The 19,527-nt window shown below is 42.1% G+C and overlaps 1 protein-coding gene across 3 annotated transcripts in view; it reads left to right on the top strand.

Moving 5' to 3' along the window:
* Positions 1 to 19,527, top strand: part of Patj (PATJ crumbs cell polarity complex component) — a 273,878-nt gene that overhangs the window by 13,519 nt on the left and 240,832 nt on the right. For all 3 annotated transcript variants that reach the window (XM_032901821.1, XM_032901815.1, XM_032901812.1), the window contains exons 7-12: positions 4,139 to 4,357; positions 5,904 to 6,003; positions 8,427 to 8,518; positions 9,996 to 10,137; positions 15,058 to 15,198; positions 18,863 to 18,951. In XM_032901821.1, coding sequence (XP_032757712.1) covers positions 4,139 to 4,357; positions 5,904 to 6,003; positions 8,427 to 8,518; positions 9,996 to 10,137; positions 15,058 to 15,198; positions 18,863 to 18,951 — 783 coding nt within the window. The remainder of the gene's footprint in view (positions 1 to 4,138; positions 4,358 to 5,903; positions 6,004 to 8,426; positions 8,519 to 9,995; positions 10,138 to 15,057; positions 15,199 to 18,862; positions 18,952 to 19,527) is intronic.

The following is a 19,527-nucleotide window of genomic DNA, read 5'->3' as shown; positions in this document are numbered from 1 at the left end:
AGATGAAACCAGACAGGGAAAGCCTTGAATCATGGGTGTACTCTTACTGCAGGTCAAGCTACGTGTTTAATTTCATGCTTCTGAAATAGATCTGAGACCACTTTAAGGATGGCACATTTTAAAGGTAGCCTGTGGAAGCTGATAGCATCTCAGAGCCGATGACTTTACTGAATGCTGGTCACTTAGGCATATGGTGTCTAGCATGTATCCGACCATTTCCTTTGAGGGAAGTATCAGCCAGCGAGACCATATTTTTGTAAAGAGACTGTAGGCACAGAGAGTAGTCCCTGCTAGGGCGATAAGTCTTTTGTATATGATACTGGGAGTAGTCCCTGCTAGGGCGATAAGTCTTTTGTATATGATACTGGGTTTAGTGTTCAGAATTCCACATGAGAATTTTATTCTCACACTAGCTTAAGATCGATCTGAGAGTTAGGTACAGTGAACACCTGACCAACTTGGGGTTATCTGATTCCAAAGCTGTTTCTTGTCCATCTCCTTTAAAAGTCTTCTGTTTCAGAAGTTAGTTGTTGTTTTTTTTTTTTTTTTTTTTTTTGTGAAGTTCAGCTACTCAGGGGCTGAGGCAGGAGGATTACAACTTGAAGGCCATCCTGGCCACAGCACAGCACGCTCTGTGCTCTGTGTTTCTATTGCACAAGGACTTATCTATTTTCACTGCATTGTGACTTAAAGACCAAGAGTGTCTGTAGATACAGCCTGGAAAGAGAGCGGTGACGAGAAAATACCTATGAAACACAGGTTTGGGGCTGCTGGACTTAGACAAGGCAGCTGCCATCTTGGCATCTTTCCTTCCCATCTGATGGATATTTTTGCACCTATTAATTCCTCAGAACACCTGCTTTTCTGTAAGAAGAAAATGTTTGACTCTCGGTGACAGATGCAAATTATGTACATGATTTTAAATTAAGAGTTGAGGTAAAATGGGGAAAAATAGTTTCTGAGAAGTGATATATGCTTGATGGTGAAGAGTTGTTAGCCAGGCTAGCATTCTTTATGACTTTGGCCAGGCCCACTTCTGCCCTGAAGGCCTAGCTCCTGGGCAGCAGCAGTGTTGTCCTTTTACAAATTGTTTATCACTTTGAAAGGTGTGTGTGTGTGTGTGTGTGTGTGTGTGTGTGTGTGTGTGTGTGTGTGTCTGAGCTTTTCCTGTATGAAGCCTGGAATTATGGGTGCATGACAGTACATCCAGCTTATCACGGGGCTTTAGGTATCAAATTGTTGCCAAGGCTTGTGCAACAACTTCCAGGCCCCTGAATCTCTCTTAGGTAAGTGTTTATTTTACCCGGACTGTTGCATGGATAGAAACAGAATAGCATATCACCATTATTAAAGTAGAAAGACAGCTAGCCTTTATTCCTCACCTCCAATAATTTTTGTCTTGCATTTGTTTCCCTTTTTAAACCTTTTCAGATGTTTACGTCTTCCATTGTGCACCCTCTGCAGTGTTCATAGCCCAGCATATAGCTTCTGCACTCCGTGCTTTGATCTGAATCCTTTTTCATTCAGGATTCTGAAGATTTGAAAAATAGGAAGGGCAGCAAACTAACCTTTCTGCCTTCAGTCTGTTCATTCAGTTTTTCTTGCATGGCTTCTAAATGGTGCCACCTGGAAGCACGATTACAGCACCCAGAACAAACTCTCCAGCACTCACTGCTCTATGCTCAAGCTGTTTGCACTCCAACTTGCAAATCGTTTCTTACATTCACCCCACTAAAGGCGTTTGATGGTGATAGACAGTTTTTTGGCGAATAGGTAAATAATAACCATCTTATGTGTTAGCATCCTTTGTGTATTAGAGAGCAACCTGCTGTGTATATCAGAGGACAACTGGATTGGAATTTCTCTCCTAAGCCCGTCAGGCACTTAGAACTTGCTATTTAGCCCATGCTGACCCTGTACACCAAAGTTTCTTTCCTCTGCCTCCCGTGTGCTGGGATTACAGGCCTGTACTGCCACGGCCAGCCAGCCAGCCAGCCAGATTTGGATGGAACTTTGGTATTGCTGCTTACAAGCTCTTTGAACCTGGTTAGATCAGTCATCTTTTTTTTTCTTTTGTTGAGACACAGCTCCTCATTGTATAGAATTGGCCTGGGCCTCTCTCTGTAGAGCAGATTGGCCTTGAATTCAGACATTCTCCTGTCTCTGCCTCCCAAATGCCAGGGTTTAAGATAGTCACGACCAAGCTAGGCCAGACAGTCTTTTTTTTTTTTTTTTTTTAAGATTTATTATATATAAGTACACTGTAGCTGTCTTCAGACACACCAGAAGAGGGCATCGAATCCCATTACAGATGGTTGTGAGCCACCATGTGGTTGCTGGGATTTGAACTCAGGACCTCTGGAAGAGCAGTCAGTACTCTTAACTGCTAAACCATTTCTCTAGCTCCCAGACAATCTTTTAAACCTTAATTTTCTTGTTTTAAATTTAAATTAGTCTTTGAACAAGATTGAATTAACTAATTCTTTCCTTACTTTTCTCTTTTTTTCTCCTTCTGTTTCAATTTTTATTTCATTTTGTTTGTTTATTTTGTTTTTCTAGACAAGGTTTCTCATATTGTCCTGGCTGTCCTCAGACGCACTCTTTAGACCATGCTGGTCTTAAAGTCAGAGATCCACCTGTCTCTACCTCCCAAGGGCTGGGACGAAAGACCTGTGCCACCACTGCTGACTTTCTTATTGGTTTTCTGGGGAAAAAAGAGTCTCACTATATAGTTAGTGTAGGCTGGTGTCATATTTTCTATGTGAGTCAGGCTGTCTTCTGCTTCCATAGCTTGGATCATATACAAATACTACCACAGTTGGCCGTAGAAGCTATTTTAATGTACTTTGTAGGGATGTATATTTTTTTAGACCATCATTGTCAGCATTTTGGTATCTCTAATATACAGTAGTAAAGGTAATTGCATAGTATTCAGATTTATTGTTGAAACAAACTTATGTAAAATGCAAATGGATTGGCTGTTTCATAATTTTCACAACGAGGGGACTCTAAATAATTTTAACTTGCACATATTTTTATGAATTATATCAAACTTTTCTGTGGTGCAATGTATGCACAAAAATGTATACATTTAAAAGAATAATCGTAGCTAACAATCTATTTATTATCCAGCTTCAGATGCACTTGCCCAAAGCTCACCCAGAATCAAGACTCTGACCACCTCTCATGCAGCGCTCATGTGCTCAGATTTGCGTGTGTGCTTTTGATTTCTCTCCTGAGCCCCAGCTGTCTACTGATTATGCCCACTGGTGTTGATGGGCAGTTAGACTGTTCATCTCCAGGTCTCACCTAGGTTTCTAGTCCTACTCACCTGCCAGTCTTCAGTGTGCTTTAGCTCGCTTCCCAGTATGTCTGTTCTTTTCTAGTGGCTTTGGATAAAATGTTGGGCTCTGCTTCCTTCTCGCTTCCTTGACACCCCGTGTGGAAGTTATCAGTCAATCCAGTTGACAGCTCTTGGAGAATACACGTAACTCTCCCTTCCCAATTTGAAACTGCTAGCCTTGTCCATGCTACTGATGTGAGGTCGCTGTTAGAGCCCCCGCTGCTCTTCCTCTGGTCCATTTCAAGCAGAGGAACTGGAGAGGCCTGAGAACAGCTGATATCGGGTGATGTCATTCCCTTTGCTCACTTTGCTTGGAAATGACTCTCACATCTGTCTGTCCCGCAACTGCTCATCCTTGCTTTCTTAGCTCTGCTGCCAACTTTTTGTTCCCCAGCCATACTGCTTACCATTTTGGCCTTAGGAGGTCCTCAGCTTTATGCTGGAACCTTTCATTCTGACCTTCCTTCTGGAAGCTCGATCTTTTCCTTGCATTCACAGTCATTATACTTTGGAGCAAAGCTATTAGGCATAAATTAAAACCCTTGGGCAAATGTTCATTTTAGAGTTCTGGTACCTTACTTGATTTTGGGCCCTTCGATATTTTGTTACTCTGCAAGGAATTACCTTATCTTTTGCCAGCTGAGTAGATCATTAGAAATGTTATGTTTGTCCAGCATTTCAACTGGCTTTGTCAGTCATTTTGCCAGAATTGAAAGTCTGATATATTTTTATTAAGTAGTTAAGTTAATTTGTTGATTTCTCTGAGTAATTCTGTTTTTCTTTCTTGGATTAAAGGATGGAAGACTACAGACAGGGGATCACATCTTGAAGATTGGTAGTACAAATGTGCAAGGAATGACCAGTGAACAAGTTGCTCAAGTGCTAAGAAATTGTGGGAATTCAGTGAGGATGCTGGTGGCCAGAGACCCTGTTGGTGAAATTGCAGTAACACCTCCAACACCTGCATCCTTACCTGTTGCCCTCCCTGTTGTAGACACAAGGACCCTTGGTTCTGTGAGTATAGAAACCATTCTTCTTACATCATGTGCTACCTATGATTCAGTGCAAGATAAGAATTTCCCTCAGATGGGTGACCACGGTAGCTGAGTCCCACATCAGTGGGCATCTGCGAAGCAGAGGAGAGCTTGTATGACTATTAGACCTCTCTCTCTCTCTCTCTCTCTCTCTCTCTCTCTCTCTCTCTCTCTCTGGGTGTGGTGTGTGTGTGTGTGTGTGTGTGTGTGTGTGTGTGTGTGTGTGTGTGATGTGCATTGAAGCCAGACATCATTGTCTTCCTCATCTCTCTCCACCTTATTTTTGAGACAGAATCTCACAGTTGAAGACCTGCTATTTCAATAAGAACGGATGCCAGCAATCCCCTGGGGTCCTGTGTCTGTCTCCCCAGAGTTGAGATTACTTTTGACATCTGGCACTAGGGCTATGAATTCATTCCTCACACTTGCATAGCAGTTGCTTTACTGACTGAACCATCTTTCCATTCCCTTCCCTGTCTTCTCTTCTCCATGAGTAAAGCAGGAAGAGAAAGTCTCTGTCAATAACAAATGTAAGGCTAACATCTGTCTTCAGAGGTATCACTTAGGCCTTCTGAAAACTTATTTCCTGTCCCTACTGGGAGCCGTTTGAACAAGAGTTTTCTATCTATGATAGAAAAAAAGTTTGTTTAATTTCTCCAGGTTGTAGTGATAACCGATTTGTGTTCTCTACATTTCTCTACCTCACTGAAGTCTTCTCATCCATCGAAGGGCCATGAGGCTCTGTGATATATGGGACTGTACTCTATCTATTGTTTAGTTTCTGATGCTGATGCGTGGAATTGAAAAAGTATTATATATAATACCTAGCTTTCCCCTTGGCTTCTAAATTTTTTTGTTAGGCTTATGATTCTTTCAGGAAATGCAGTCTGAGGTTTTTCTAAATGACTGTGTTAACTTTCTAGTGTCACAAGTGTTAAACATTTAGCAGCTGAAGCAGTGCCTTTGTTTAGTTTGCAGTCTGTAGGTCAGAATTCAGCATGGGCTTGGCTGGGTTTCCTGCTTAGCTTCCTGTAAGGGCAAGTGAAGGTACTGGTTCCTCTGGGCTCTGTTCTTGACGTCTGGGCTTGTGAGCCTGTTCAGGTCGGTGGAAGAATGCAGTTCTTTGTTGTAGGCCAGCGGCCTTTTCTTTGTTGGCCTCCAGCCAGAACATCTTTCAAGGGACCCTTATGGTTCCCCTTGTTCCCATCTTTTTTGTACGACCACTCCACCTTCAAACTACAAGTTGATCTCCTCTCTTTAAAATGTTTTTCTTTGCCCTTTCTGTTACCAGCAGGAGAAAACTCTGCTTTTAGGAGGGTCCTGTATTAGATTAGGCTCACTTGAATGATCTCCCCTTTGTCATGTAATTTTATAAGCACAGGGATAGGTCCAGGGATCAGGAATCATGGGAACCATCTCAAGTTCAGTTTGTCACAGAACAAATATAGCAAGCTGGCTGCATAGATTGACTATCTATAGAGTCGTGCAACTGAGAATGTGACCAGACCCGTGTCATTTCCCTACAGGAGAGTTCTCCTTTTGAGACTTACAATGTTGAACTTGTCAAAAAAGATGGACAGAGTCTTGGGATTAGAATTGTTGGCTATGTTGGAACAGCTCATCCAGGTAAAATGAATCATTTCCACGTCATATTTGGGATAATTATAAAGGATGTTAAGGTTTCTACATAATAAAATTAAGTACCTGCAGACTTTAATTTAAAACTCACAATAAAACCATGAATCTATAATAGCAAGCAGTTACTTCCCAGTGAGTAGAGCCACATTTTGTCTCAGTGGGTTAACAGCTGGCCTTATGGTCAGCACCAAAGGAACTTAATGTTCAGTCCGTTTTGTACCATTTACACTTCACTTTCCTTTGCTTCTAAAATAGTTCTGTTTTGAATACTATGTGACTGTTAACATATTATACAGTATTATGTCAGGGACAAAGTAAATTGATCACTGCATATCCAGTATATTGTAAATGCTCAAGATGTATTATTTTGTGTTTAATCATGAGAAAAATAAGATGGAATAAATATTTTATTAGACCCTTTTTTTCCTTTTATATAAGGGGAATTTGGTGTGAGAATACATGATTCAAGTATATGAAGAAAATTTTTTCACTCGTTACCTGAAAGTTGGTAGTAACTTCTTGGTTATCAAAGAACTCTTAGGTTAAATAAAAGTAGACCTTTACAAAATATTTGGTAGTTACATGAAAATTTTGTTATGAAGTAGTTTAGTTTTTCTGAAAAGTAGTGAGTATAGTGTTAATTGCTTAAAAGGAAATTGTCATCATGCACGGAGCAGGTGGAGAGGTTAAGAGTATTCACAGGCCTGGAGGAAACTCACATCCAACCACTCTGTGCTACTTTAGCCTAATGAAATATCTAAGTCCAAAATTCTGATTCTTCTATGCATTTTTTCAGGATCAGCATTTAAATAAGTCCTTTAAAAGCTGAGTTTAAACATAAAAGCTAATGTCGCACCAACCATGAGTCATTACCCCTATCTTCTGCCTGGTTACAGGGCTTGTGGCTGAGTTCCTAAACACATGGCCCAGTGCCTAGGCAGAAGTCAGTGAATGAGAGAAAAATTAATGTTTGTGTTACTGAGTGCAGAAAGGAGCTTTTTGCTTATTTACCCTGAAAACCCTTGTGGGCTTGGGTATTTTGGGGAGGATGAGCAAGTGAGTTAAGAAATGAGACATTTGAAAGTCAGCAGGCTTTAAACCATGTACTGAACAACCTGTACTCTGCTGTGTTTGTTGTTGGGTTTTTGATGGGGGTTGATGTGGAGTGGTGGCCTGCTCCTGTAATGTCACCGTAGCACTGAGTGGATGGTCTCTTGAGCTCACAAGTGTGAGGCCATCCTGGGCAACACAGGGAACCTTCATCTCAGAAACTAAAACAAACAAACAAAAAAGTCTGTTCAGGGAGTGTAACTGAAATATAAGAACATTTTACTGCTTAAAGATAACGGAAAATACGCGTTTTAGTGGAGAAGCAAGCATCTGCCGTGGCATGGCAGTGACAGATTGGAGTTGACAGGAAAATTCAGGAAGAAGCATTAGAGCTGCTAATGAGAAGGGAGGGGTTAGATAGGGAAGACGTAATGAGAGACCGAGACTCGGGAGAGCACTCCACGGGTGCAGTGGCCGCCTGGGTCAGGCCTTGTAGAAGGAATGATGAGGAGGTGATATTGAAAAGTATTTTCCTGTTATTGAACACCTGGGATGTCATTCAGGATGTGTTGTGTGTTGTTATTCTGACATTGGGAACTTAATAAAAATCACTAAGAGGTAGTCTTTTAGTCTCTCCATTTCCCTTGTAGTTCTTTCTCTTGGGAATGTACTTTTTATATGGTTATCATTTTTGTAGCTTCTTGTGATTAAATATTTAATTTTACAGTGTAAGCATTGTTAACGTTGCTGACCTCATTCTACTTTTAAAAATGGTTATTATATATGTCCAGGGGTGCGAGTGCCTGTGGACCTCCCATGTAGAGGTCGGGGGCCACTTTGTGGAGTTGGTTCTTCCCACCTTCATGTGTGCTCCTATCATTGAACTCAGATTGCCAGGCCACCTCCCTGCTCCAGTTCTAGCTTTTTGAAAGGCCACATGTGCTTTCTTTTTATCTGGATGACATGCATGAGCACTGAACTAAATATAGGTAAAAATACGTGTGAGTCTTGTCCTGAGGCTAGTGAAAAATGATGCGCTCTCCGCTGAGTCAGCAGTGTGAGCAGACATCGACCAGGGTTCATCTGGCCCTGCAGAGTCCCAGCTTAGAGAGACAGGCATTCTTCGAGGTTTCATTACTGATTATTTTTCCAGCAGGGTAGTCATCAGTCAACTCACTTTTAATTCAGGTCACTTGTGATGGTGACAGTTTGAAACAACCCATCAATTTCCCTGCATGTGTTCAAAATAGTGTTTATGAAGTCTCTAGTCAGCCTCTTTAGCTAATTAACCTCTTGATAGAATTTTGCAATCAGGTCCTAATTTTAGCTTTCTTCCCTTTTCTGTGTCTGTGCACCTTCAGGGGAAGCTTCAGGGATTTATGTGAAAAGTATAATCCCAGGCAGCGCTGCATACCACAATGGCCAAATTCAAGTGAACGATAAAATTGTGGCTGTAAGTAATGACTCGCTAGTGTACCTTTGACACAGGTTGGAGAAACGTTTGTCTTCTATCATATGCTAGAGAAGAAGATGGGATGGCTTAGTCTAATTTTATAGGATTTGTTGTTTGTTTTAGTGTAGGCTTTTATATGTATTTTGAGACAGGGTCTCACTGTATAGCCTTGGCTGGTCTAGAACTCAGTATGTAGACCAGGCTGTCCTTGAGCTTAGAGACCCACCTGCCTCTGCCTCTCAAGGGCTGAGATGAAAGGTGTGCTCCACCTTCCTAGCTCATAAGTTTTTAAAAAATCAACTTATTATTAGTGCAGCGAAATCACATTGATTTAGGGTTTTCATGATTTTTTTTCTAGTCAAACAAGAAATAGTCCTCTAAACATATTTATAGAAAAAATTGTACATTTACTTAAATAAATAAATGTATGCGTGGAAATGTATCTGAAAGATGTTTTATATCCCCTGGGAAACACTCTTTAAGAGTCTGGGCATTTACCCATTTTACATACAGTGAAGAATCTATTTACCAGTTCTTCTTGCTGCTTTTTCTACTTAGAATAATTTGAGTCTACCAAAAATTGAAATACTTTATGTATTTGAGAGTATAACCTTTTGCCAGCTAAAATAGTCTCCCCTTTTAGCAGTAAATATCTCTGTGCTTTGCTCTCTGTCCATGTCAGACACATGTTCCACACTGACTTACACAGAACCGGATGATGATCAGAGTCCATCTAAGGAGTACTGGCTTTTGGCAATGTCCTTCGATGATTCGTGGGGTCTGGAGGAGTGCATGCTTTGTGGAAAGTTAGGAGGAAGTTGAAAGCCATGGTCTGGTCTGGCTGGCTTCTTGCACATAGATTTTTCAGAACACTAGAAGACTAGATGGGAAATGAGTGTGTTTCTGTGGAAAATATCACAGAATAATTCCACACAGGGATAACACTTCAATATTAGTAATTACTTTTTGTTATATTTTGTGAATAATGTGTAAGAATTAACCAGATTTTACAGATTTTTAAATTTTTAAAATTTTGACTATCATTATAAATTAAATCCCTTTGCCTCTGTCAGGCTGATACTTAAAGTGTGTGACTTAAGAATATAAGATTATAAGATCAAATTTATGTTTTAATAAACAATATAAGTTTGTCAGCCAAGCTGTTTTTTTTTTTTTTTTTATCTTATTCAAGCTACTTTCTAGTCTAATATGCAGTATTTGGGGGAGTAAAATTAGTTACCCCATTTTATTCAGCACTGCCAGAATTAAAAGTTGGAGGTAACTGAGCGGCATGGTGGATCGATAGCTCAACTTCTAATCCAAGAGGCTGAGGCAGGAGAGTACTGTGAATCTGAGGCCAGCTTGTGCTATCTGTTGAGTTGGCCTCTCTGCATTACATAGTGAGATGTTCTTTAAAAATCCCGAACAAAAATGGTGGCACTTTACTTGCACTGTGCTCTGTCTCTTGATCTCGTAGGTGGATGGTGTGAATATTCAGGGTTTTGCCAATCAGGACGTTGTTGAAGTACTGAGGAACGCAGGGCAGGTGGTGCACCTGACCCTAGTTCGAAGGAAAACATCTTTATCTGCTTCTCCATTTGAACAACCTTCAAGCAGAGGTAATTAATGCCCCTGTCCCTCTCTTCTCCATGGAGTCGGGAGATTGGTCTGGGAGTTTGAGTTGGAAACTGCACATATCTCATGTAATGCAGTAGTGGACAGGTGAGCCAACCGTCTGCTCCAGAGGCCTTTCCCCGCTGGCTGCAGTGCACCAACCCAGATGACAGGAGGCGAGCACTGACTGAGTGAGCCCAGAGCTCTAAATGGAGAGAAAGCACTTTTGATCCAGGACCCTTCATTTGCCTTCTCCCTTGACATTTCTTAAGCTTGAGACCTCAGAGTCCCTTACCGACGAGCTTTCCTCTAGTTGTCTCTCGGTTTGCCTTGGAGTACAGTGAGAAAGTAAAACAAATTTTTATCAACAACACTTTTGTTAAAAATAATGTTTGCTGTTAGTATTTGTTGTTATAAAATAACAGATCTTTATTGCATAAAAGCATAACTTTTTGGTTATCAGAGGACATCTTTTGGGGGACAGTTTTCTCTTCCCACCACATTGGTTCTGGAAACTGAACTAAGGCCATCAGCTTTGGCAGTAAGTGCCTTTACCAGCTGAGTCAGCTTGCGGGACAGTATGTGGGTCTTTCAGGTACACAGTCACATTGCTGTGTTCTTAGCATTCTCCTTCCTTTCTCAGGAGCTCTGATTGGCATCCTATAATTAAAACCAATTATTTTTATTTTCTTTGTGTGAGTATTTTTGTTTGCATGTATGTCTGTGCATCGCGTATGTGCCAGGTGCCTATGGAGGGCATCAGATGCCTTGGAACTGGAGTTACAGTCATGTGAGAAATGAAGCCCAGGTCCTCTGGAAGAGCAGGCAGTGCTCTAAACTACTAAGCCACCTCTCCAGCCCCTCTAATTTGCCATTAAAAAAGAAACTATTTTTTACTCTGGTTTCACCAGGCATAGTGATGCACATCTTTAATCTGAACACTCAGGGGACAGAGGTCAGCAAGTCTCTGTAAGTTTGAGTCCATCCTGGTCTACATAGCAAGTCATAACCATAACCAGTCATGGTGAAGTAGTGAGGCATTATCTCAGAAGGTAAACAAACAAACTCAAGTTCCAAGGCATCAATGTGTTCTTTTCTGACCTCTGGGCACCAGGCAGGCACACAGCGCACATATGTGCATGCAGTCAGATCACTCATACACATTAAATCTCAAAAGAAAAAACATTGTACTAGTTGCTTTTCTCACTGCCATGACCAAATACACACCAAGAAACAGTTTCAGAAAGGAAGGAAGGGGACATTCTCAGTCATCCCGCATGAAAACCAGAGAGTCCTTTTTTTTTTTCCTTTTCTTTGGTTTTTGGTAAAGGGTTTTCTCTGTGGGCCAGCCTAGCCTGCAACACATGATGGAGATCTGCCTGCTTCTGCTTCCCGAGTGTTGGCATTAAAGGCATGGCACCACCACCACTTGGCTAGAGATTCCTTTCTTAGTCATTCTAAACCCCATCATGTTAACAGCATAGAGTAATCTTTACACTGCGTGTGGCCCACATTTGTTCTTAGCACTCAGAGGCAGGTGGATCACTTATGAGTTCAAGGCCAGCATGGTCTGTATAGCAAGCTCTAGACCAGCAAGGTTACATAGTGGGATCCTGTCTTAAAAAGGAAATGAAGCTAGCCATGGTGGAACACACCTTTAATCCCAACTCCCAGGGGGCAGAGGCAGGTGGATCTTTGTGGAGTCTGAGGCCAGCAAGGTCTACATAGTGAGTTCCAGGACAGACAGGGTTATGCAGAGAGATCTTGTCATGGAACAACCAAACCAAACCAAAGAAAACCAACAAAAGATTAACTTCACAATTGTTGTGGGGTGTTCTCTGTGCTGTGTGTGTACATTGTTGACCAGCCTATCTGTAGGACTTCCCTGAGGTTTGTGACTGAAACTTCACGTCGCTAACTTGAGTCTTTCTTCCTTGGTGGCTGTCATTTTACTGTTTCTTTGAGTTTGACTCTGCAGAAAACACAAAAGGGTAGCGTCATGAAGTATTTGTCCTTTTCTACTGAGCTAATTTTATTTCACATAGCATCCTCCACATTCATCCATGCCTAGCAACTGATTAGATTTCCTTTTAAAGGATCAATAACATTTATTGTTTGTGTATGTGCATTTCATTTATGTATTTATGCTAAGTGTTCGCTGAAGCTGTGTCCCTGTCTTGGTTATTATAAATAAATAATGCTTCAATTAATGATAGACATTTCTTATCCTAGTGCTTGCTGCGTATGCATTTATTTATGGTGTCAGTTGATTAATGATCTAAAAAATACTCTGTGAGTGGTTTTAAAGTCTCATGTTACCGTCACCGGAGTTTAATTGGTTGTACGTTTGAGCTCTCTGTGTTAAAACATTTCAAGCATATAGAAAAAGGAACAGAGCAAAGTGAACACCCACTCACCTTCACTTATGTCTGACAGTTGCCATCTTCCCATATTTCTTCTGAACCACTTTAGAGTGAGTAGTGTAGCAATCCCAAAGATAAGGATGTTTTCTTAAATAGTCATAATATTATAACCAAGAGAAGTAATAGTAATATTTAATATTGGATACTTTGGATGGCTGGAGTTTCATGACTGCCAGCCTAGTTTAGGTTTCTCGAGAAATTTTATCTCAAAAGAGTAAGGTGAAGAGAGATGCAGAAGGACACTTGTAGTCCTCGTCTAGCCTCTGTGTGCGTGCACGCCAACACACAGATTGTATGTGCACGTTTTCAGACGGACTGACACACTCACACATATACATTTCCCAGGTGCTGTAAAGTGTCGTTTGTATTTTCACTTTCTATTCCTTTGACTCCTCCCTTGAAGTCCTTCCTAAGCCGTGTATTCCATGTGTGGTGATTCTGTGGCTTCTGAATGTAGAAGGCTTATCCCTGCTCTGTGCTTTTTCCTTCTGTTCTGGAGGGATTAATGTTTGATACTAAAATGCCACAACCTGAACTTGATTGTTTCCTTGCAGCCTTTTTAAAAAACTTTTTATTGGTCTTCGTGAATTTCAAATCATGTACCCCAATCTCACTCATTTCCCTGTCCCCTCATATCTGCCCTCCACCCTTGCAGCCTCTCCCCCAAAAGGGAAAACAAATCTCATTGTGGAAGCTGTAGTGTGTCACAGTGTGTCCCACAGTATACCCTTTTGTTCATACTTCTTTGCTTGTAAATGTTCGTTGCAATGAGTCACTGGCCCAATGCCAGTGTCAACTCCCCTGTGTTGCCCTGGCAAGTTGCAGTGTCTGCTATCCTGGATTCTGTAGCTGGTGAGGGGCAGGGCCAGCTCTTCTGCTCTGATGACCTTGGGGCCAGCTCCCCTGCCTGCTGCAGGTGGTAAGAGGGGAGGGGCTTGGGTAGGGAAGGAGGTCATCTTTTCCTCATCCATGTCGCTGCACAAGAGATGGGTGGGAGGGCCATCTCTCCTACACTCATACTATGCTCACCCACAACTCTTGCAGTTGCCAGCTCTACTGTGCTTTCTGGGCGATGGGAGGGGTCAGCTTTCCTGCTCTCACACCCCTCAGGGCCAGCTCTCCCATGATGTCCAGGTGGGGGATCAGCCGGTTTTTCACAGTCCTCAGTCATTAACATGGTCCTGGGTGGATGCCCAGACCAGGGATATCCACCTAGAAACAGACTCCTGCTGCCACAGGGCCATGGACCCAGACGTGGCCCTCAGTGGTGCCTCAGGGCAGAATGTCACCATGATCTTAGGTGGCATCACTGGCTACTCTTATCAGGTTGTTCCTCACTACCCCTGATTTTCTAGTTCTGTCTCTCTTTATTGTGCTCACATCCTTCTGCTTCCCTTTCTCTTCCATTTCTCTACCATTCACTTGCTCCTCCTGGTGGCACCCAGGGTCTCTTGGTATCTGGGGGTGTCTCAGGAATGCTCTCAGGAGTGCTCTTCCCTGCCTCTGCAGTGTGGCGCTGGGCAGGGGTCATCTTGGGTGTGGTCTGCCTGCCCGAGCCTTCCTGGCACTGGACTGGTGGTTGTCTCAGGCTAGCTCCCTAAGTGCCAGTCCCGGTAGTGCCAGGGTGGAATTATCTTGGGTTTTTTCCTGCCTGGACTCTGTGGCCCCAAGTGGGGTTGTTTTCTCTAAGGCTACACTTTGTACTTTTAATAAAAATTCTTTTACAAAGAGCGGGAGAGATGGCACAGTGATTAAAACTCGTGCTGCTCTTACAGAGGGTGCAGATTTGGTTTGCAGCACCCACATGACAGTTCATGAACATTCATAACTGTAGTTCTAAGGGATTTGACACCCCCTTCCGTCTTCTGAAGTCAGAAGGCCCACACTTGATTATATACATACATGAAGGCAGAAACACTTGTACATACTAAAAATGATATATTAAAATCTTTAAGATTCTTTTCAAATGATGGGAATTATTTTTTAAACTGAAACCCTAAAATGTCGCTTGTGCAGCCTTTCTTCTGTTGAAGAGACACTTAGTGATTGTGCTGACCTTCATTTGCTTCAGCTGAGGAAAAAGGGGGACCCCATCTGTGCCTAGGGGAGTCCTCCCACCCCCGTCTCTGAGGTTGCTTGAGTGGCTGTCCGCACGGGCCTATTTGCTTATGTTGCGTAATACCTGTCCACCACAGCAAGAACGTACAGCCTCTGGTTGTTGCTTCCTTGGTTCTTTTCTTTTCTAAAGCTTCAGTAAAAACATCTCTCCCTGTTTTGTCATCTTTAACCTTGCTTTTCACTTTCATTTTCTGTACTTCCTCATTCTTTGAATACTGTCGGGCTATTTTTGTGACTAAGTACCACACAGATCACTTTAGTATAAAGGAGTTGCATGCAGCGAGGGCCTGGGAAGGGCAAGTGGGAGTGGAACAAGGTCTTTTGGTTGTGGTCCCTACCCCACCCCCACAGGACTGATGATTTAAGCCACAACTCCTATTTCAGAAGCTGTTGCAGAACCACCTGAAGTGCCAGAACTAACTGGATCCCTGAAACCAGAAACTAATTTGAGTATGGAAGCAGAGGAAATCGGAGAAAGACTGGATAATCTGAGAAAGGACACTGTACAAGCCATAGAAAAACCAGGTAGGCCCAAAGCCTTTCCTCTGAAGTCAGCGGTTTGTTTACTACCCACTTCTCTCTGTAGTTAATATGGCGTGGCATCCGCAGAGTCAGGGTCAAACCTAGGCAATAAAGGCACCATCACATGAAGAACTTCGTAAAGTTACAAATATTCTAATAACCAGGCAGCAACCAATGGCCCATATGAAAGGAGTTCAGATGCGATGGGAGCTCGTGCTGTAGAGACACCTTAGACTTTGGGACGGGCTATCTTTATAGGGATGCGGAGTGATTGCGTAGGGATGCAGATGTAAGCATTGTACAGCGCTTGCCTGGCCTGTGCGAGGCCCTAGGTTCAATCCTTATTAACACCAACCTTAGGCTTAACTGCTAGAACTAACGTCAACCTCACTCCCCACCCCCCAAATTAAAATAAAATGGGGTATTTTGAATGTAATCCTAACATAATATATTTAGATATTATTAAGATATTTAGTAGTAGAGCACCAAGTGTATTTTGCTTAACTGTGTTTCAAATGCATATTTATTAGTATGCAGTAACTACATAGCACTTTAGTTACTATATATTCTTAGATTACAGATTTAGATATGTCTATCCATCTATATCATCTGTCAGTCATCTGTCTGTTTATCTGTGTATGTGGTATGTGCTTCCTCTTAACAAAAATTAATAACATGAATTTTTTTCATATGTTGCATCAAATGACTAGGCTGTTTTATATCTAAATTTTTGAATTGTTTCCAACTTTGACCTTTGACACTGTACTTTGACACTTCACTTGTCTCGGGATTTCCTTCTGCCATCAGAATTATAGCTTAGTTTCTTCTGCAGAGGTCTTCACCAAAGTTTTGCCAGCTAAGTGAAACTTCTTAAAATATTTATTTCATTCGTGTTCCAGAGAAGCTGGCTTTTGCCTTTTTTTATGTTAGGAAAAGTTGCTGGAAGGAAGGTATGAATGTCTCACTTAAGATAAAGGTTTAGGAGCTCCCCTGGCCCCTTTGCATCCACTAGAATGCAATTAACTATTACTTTCTAAATTTAGTTAAGTTCAGATAAACATCAAAGGATTAGTAGGTGAAAATCAAATAATCTTGAAATTAGAAATAGTCTCAGAATTATTTTATTTCATTACTCTTGTCATTGTTTTGTTTTTGAGAAAAGGCATTACTGTGTAGCTCAGGATAGCCCAGAACTCACTGCACTTCTGTCTTCACTTCCCCTATGCTGTACCCATGCATTGCTTTCCTTCCCCATGCTGTACCCATGCATTGCTTTCCTTCCCCTATGCTGTACCCATGCATTGCTTTCCTTCCTCTATGCTGTACCCATGCATTGCTTTCCTTCCTCTATGCTGTACCCATGCATTGCTTTCCTTCCCTTGCTGTACCCATGCATTGCTTTCCTTCCCCATGCTGTACCCATGCATTGCTTTCCTTCCCCTATGCTGTACCCATGCATTGCTTTCCTTCCCCTATGCTGTACCCATGCATTGCTTTCCTTCCTCTATGCTGTACCCATGCATTGCTTTCCTTCCCCTATGCTGTACCCATGCATTGCTTTCCTTCCCCATGCTGTACCCATGCATTGCTTTCCTTCCCCTATGCTGTACCCATGCATTGCTTTCCTTCCCCTATGCTATACCCATGCATTGCTTTCCTTCCTTTATGCTGTACCCATGCATTGCTTTCCTTCCCCATGCTGTACCCATGCATTGCTTTCCTTCCCCTATGCTGTACCCATGCATTGCTTTCCTTTTCTTTTCTACCTCCCACCCCAACCCCACCCCCAGTGCCATCTCACAAGGTAACCCTGGTGGCCTGAAACTTGCTGTGCAGACCAGGCTGGCTTCAAACTCAAAGAGATCTCCCTGCTGCTGCTGCCTTCTAAGTGCTGGCATTAACACGCACACCGCCACATGGACACAGAACTGTACTCATGGTTTTAAAATGAATTTCACTACGTCTTCCCATGCATGTGTAGAATTTCAGTTTGCAAGTATGCCCGCCTCACCTGGCTGTTTCGCAGTCCCTGTCTCACCTGTGTGATGAGCCTTCTGTGCCCGTTTTCTTTCGATTTTGTTTTTCTCGAGGTGCTGCAAGTACATAAGCCTCCTTCCTCTGGCCTTTGAGCTGTGCTTTAAAGCGCCAAGGGGATTGGGGAAGGGCAGCGTTTCTCTCACTTCAGCGAACCCTCTGCCCTTCTGCCTCTGACCACTGTTTGTAAGCACAGAGCTCTCTCAGTACATTGTAGATTCTGTTCAGAGTATTAAGCAGACATGAAACTACAGCTGAAAGAAGCTGAACAGGTAAACTGTTGAACTTTTGAAGATCTTGGTTAAGGGGCCAGAAAGATGGCGTGGTGGGTGAAGGTGCTTGCATGAGCCTGAGACCCAAGGTTAATTCCCAGGACCCCTGGAAGGTGGGAGAAACCCAGCTCCACAGAAGTTGTCCTCTGATGTCCAGACGTGTGCTGCAGCTTGTAGGATACCACCGCGCCTCCCACGTCTCCCTTACCTCAAATTCTGAGAGATTAAAAACAAAAAAGGAAACTGCCAAGAACTCACACTTCCATAAGGAAATGTTCACAGGAGCACATGCTCCTTAAATGATTTTAGTATTCGTTTTAATAGTATCTTTGATTAGCTGCCCCCAAACGCAGTCCAGCATATCAGTTAACATAGTTATTTCCTGGATGTTCTTTTGTAAGTGGAGTAATTTAAGTTCTTTAGTGTGCATTAGTCTTAGTCCCGGATTCTGAAGATAGCCTATTTAACTTAATGATTTGTAGTGTGTAATTAAGCATTCTGTGCAGCCAAAGTGAGTGGTTCTGCAGATAAAAGGGCCGGTAGCTTGGACTGTAGGCAGATGGTTATGTCACTTGTGATAGTGTTCTCTGACATGGCCAATCTTACAGCAGAAATGAGAAACTTAAAACAACCTGGAACCTTTTTATCCTCTGCTGTTGGTGTGGATGTTGGTGCAGATGGTAGCTTTAGTACTTAGACTTTTATCTGTCAGGTATTCTCCAGACTGCTCACTGCTCTGAGAGTCTGGGGAAGACTGTATGGAGAAGAGGCTTGGCACTTCAAACCTGTCTTAACCTTTAAAATGATCTCACCTGTACAGCAATGGCACCATTAAGTCAGGAACACTATGAAGATACAAATATCCTGGTAATTAAGCAATGACAAAAATCTGGTGTAAAACCAAAGCTTCTATCTGATAAACCTCAGGCTTAGCTGGACAGCCTCTCTGTCCGTCCTGGCTGTGTTGTTTCTCTGCGGCTTGTTGATTACAGTGATGGCTCCATACACACTTACAGTCCTCACGGAGAGGAAGAAGGGCACTACTCTGAAAAGATTAAATCAAATCTGTGCAAGACCTACAAATAAATCTAAGCCAGGCATATAGGATATCTACATAGAAACTATATATTCAAATTTCACTTCCTCTTCCCTTTAAAGCATTCCTGAACAAAAGCCCCTTCACAATTTAACCACAGGTGGCTTTACATTTTCTGTTAGTCTCGTAAGTCACTTTGATTTAAATGAATACATTTTCCTCTTTCCTCATTTCCCCTTTACCTCCCGAAGCTGGGCTGTTACTGAAGAATTTATTAGTTAAGTATGCTTGGCTCACAGTAGCCTCAACATTCTTTTTCTTACAGACGTATATCCAGAGGACATCCCAGGCTCTCCAGAAAATGAGCTGAAATCCAGATGGGAAAACCTACTGGGCCCAGATTATGAAGTAATGGTATGTTTTAAAAAATATTATAATAGGAAGATTCATTTGATGTCATGCTCCTAACACTGTAATTTAAAATATGCGTCAAAGAAGGCACGGCTGCTTTTATTGTTTTCTTCCTGTCTTTCTTTCCAATTAGAGCAATCAATCAACTTTTAAAGCATTTTAAGCTATAAGAACAATTAAGGACCGTAAACAAACTTCAGTTACAATTATCAGACACTCAGTTCATGTTGAAGCCATTTAAGTCAACAACAGGCAGAAGTACATTAGGAAGGTGAGAGCTTGCCTGTAAATTTATAACTTGAATCAGCTGCTTAAAATGGCTGGCATCTTTATGATTGCTTTTATGATCTGTTTGGTTTATCGTACACTGAAAGGGCTGTGGATATTAGTCCTATGTTTCACAAGGAATCTTACAGCTTTATGAGAAAAATGAAAGAATGATTATCAAATGTATTTAGGAGAACAGGAAGTAATTTAGGTGAGGCATGAGGCTACACCGCCAGCAGTCCGTTAGACTTCCTTTCACCTGTTATATTACATTTGGCCAATAAAGGATTGGTTACACTTCCCCACGTGAGA

The sequence above is a fragment of the Rattus rattus genome, chromosome 1 (assembly GCF_011064425.1).
Source record: "Rattus rattus isolate New Zealand chromosome 1, Rrattus_CSIRO_v1, whole genome shotgun sequence".
NCBI lineage: Eukaryota > Metazoa > Chordata > Mammalia > Rodentia > Muridae > Rattus > Rattus rattus.
Note: the sequence above shows the minus strand (reverse complement) of the source record. Positions and strands in the feature narration are given on the sequence as shown.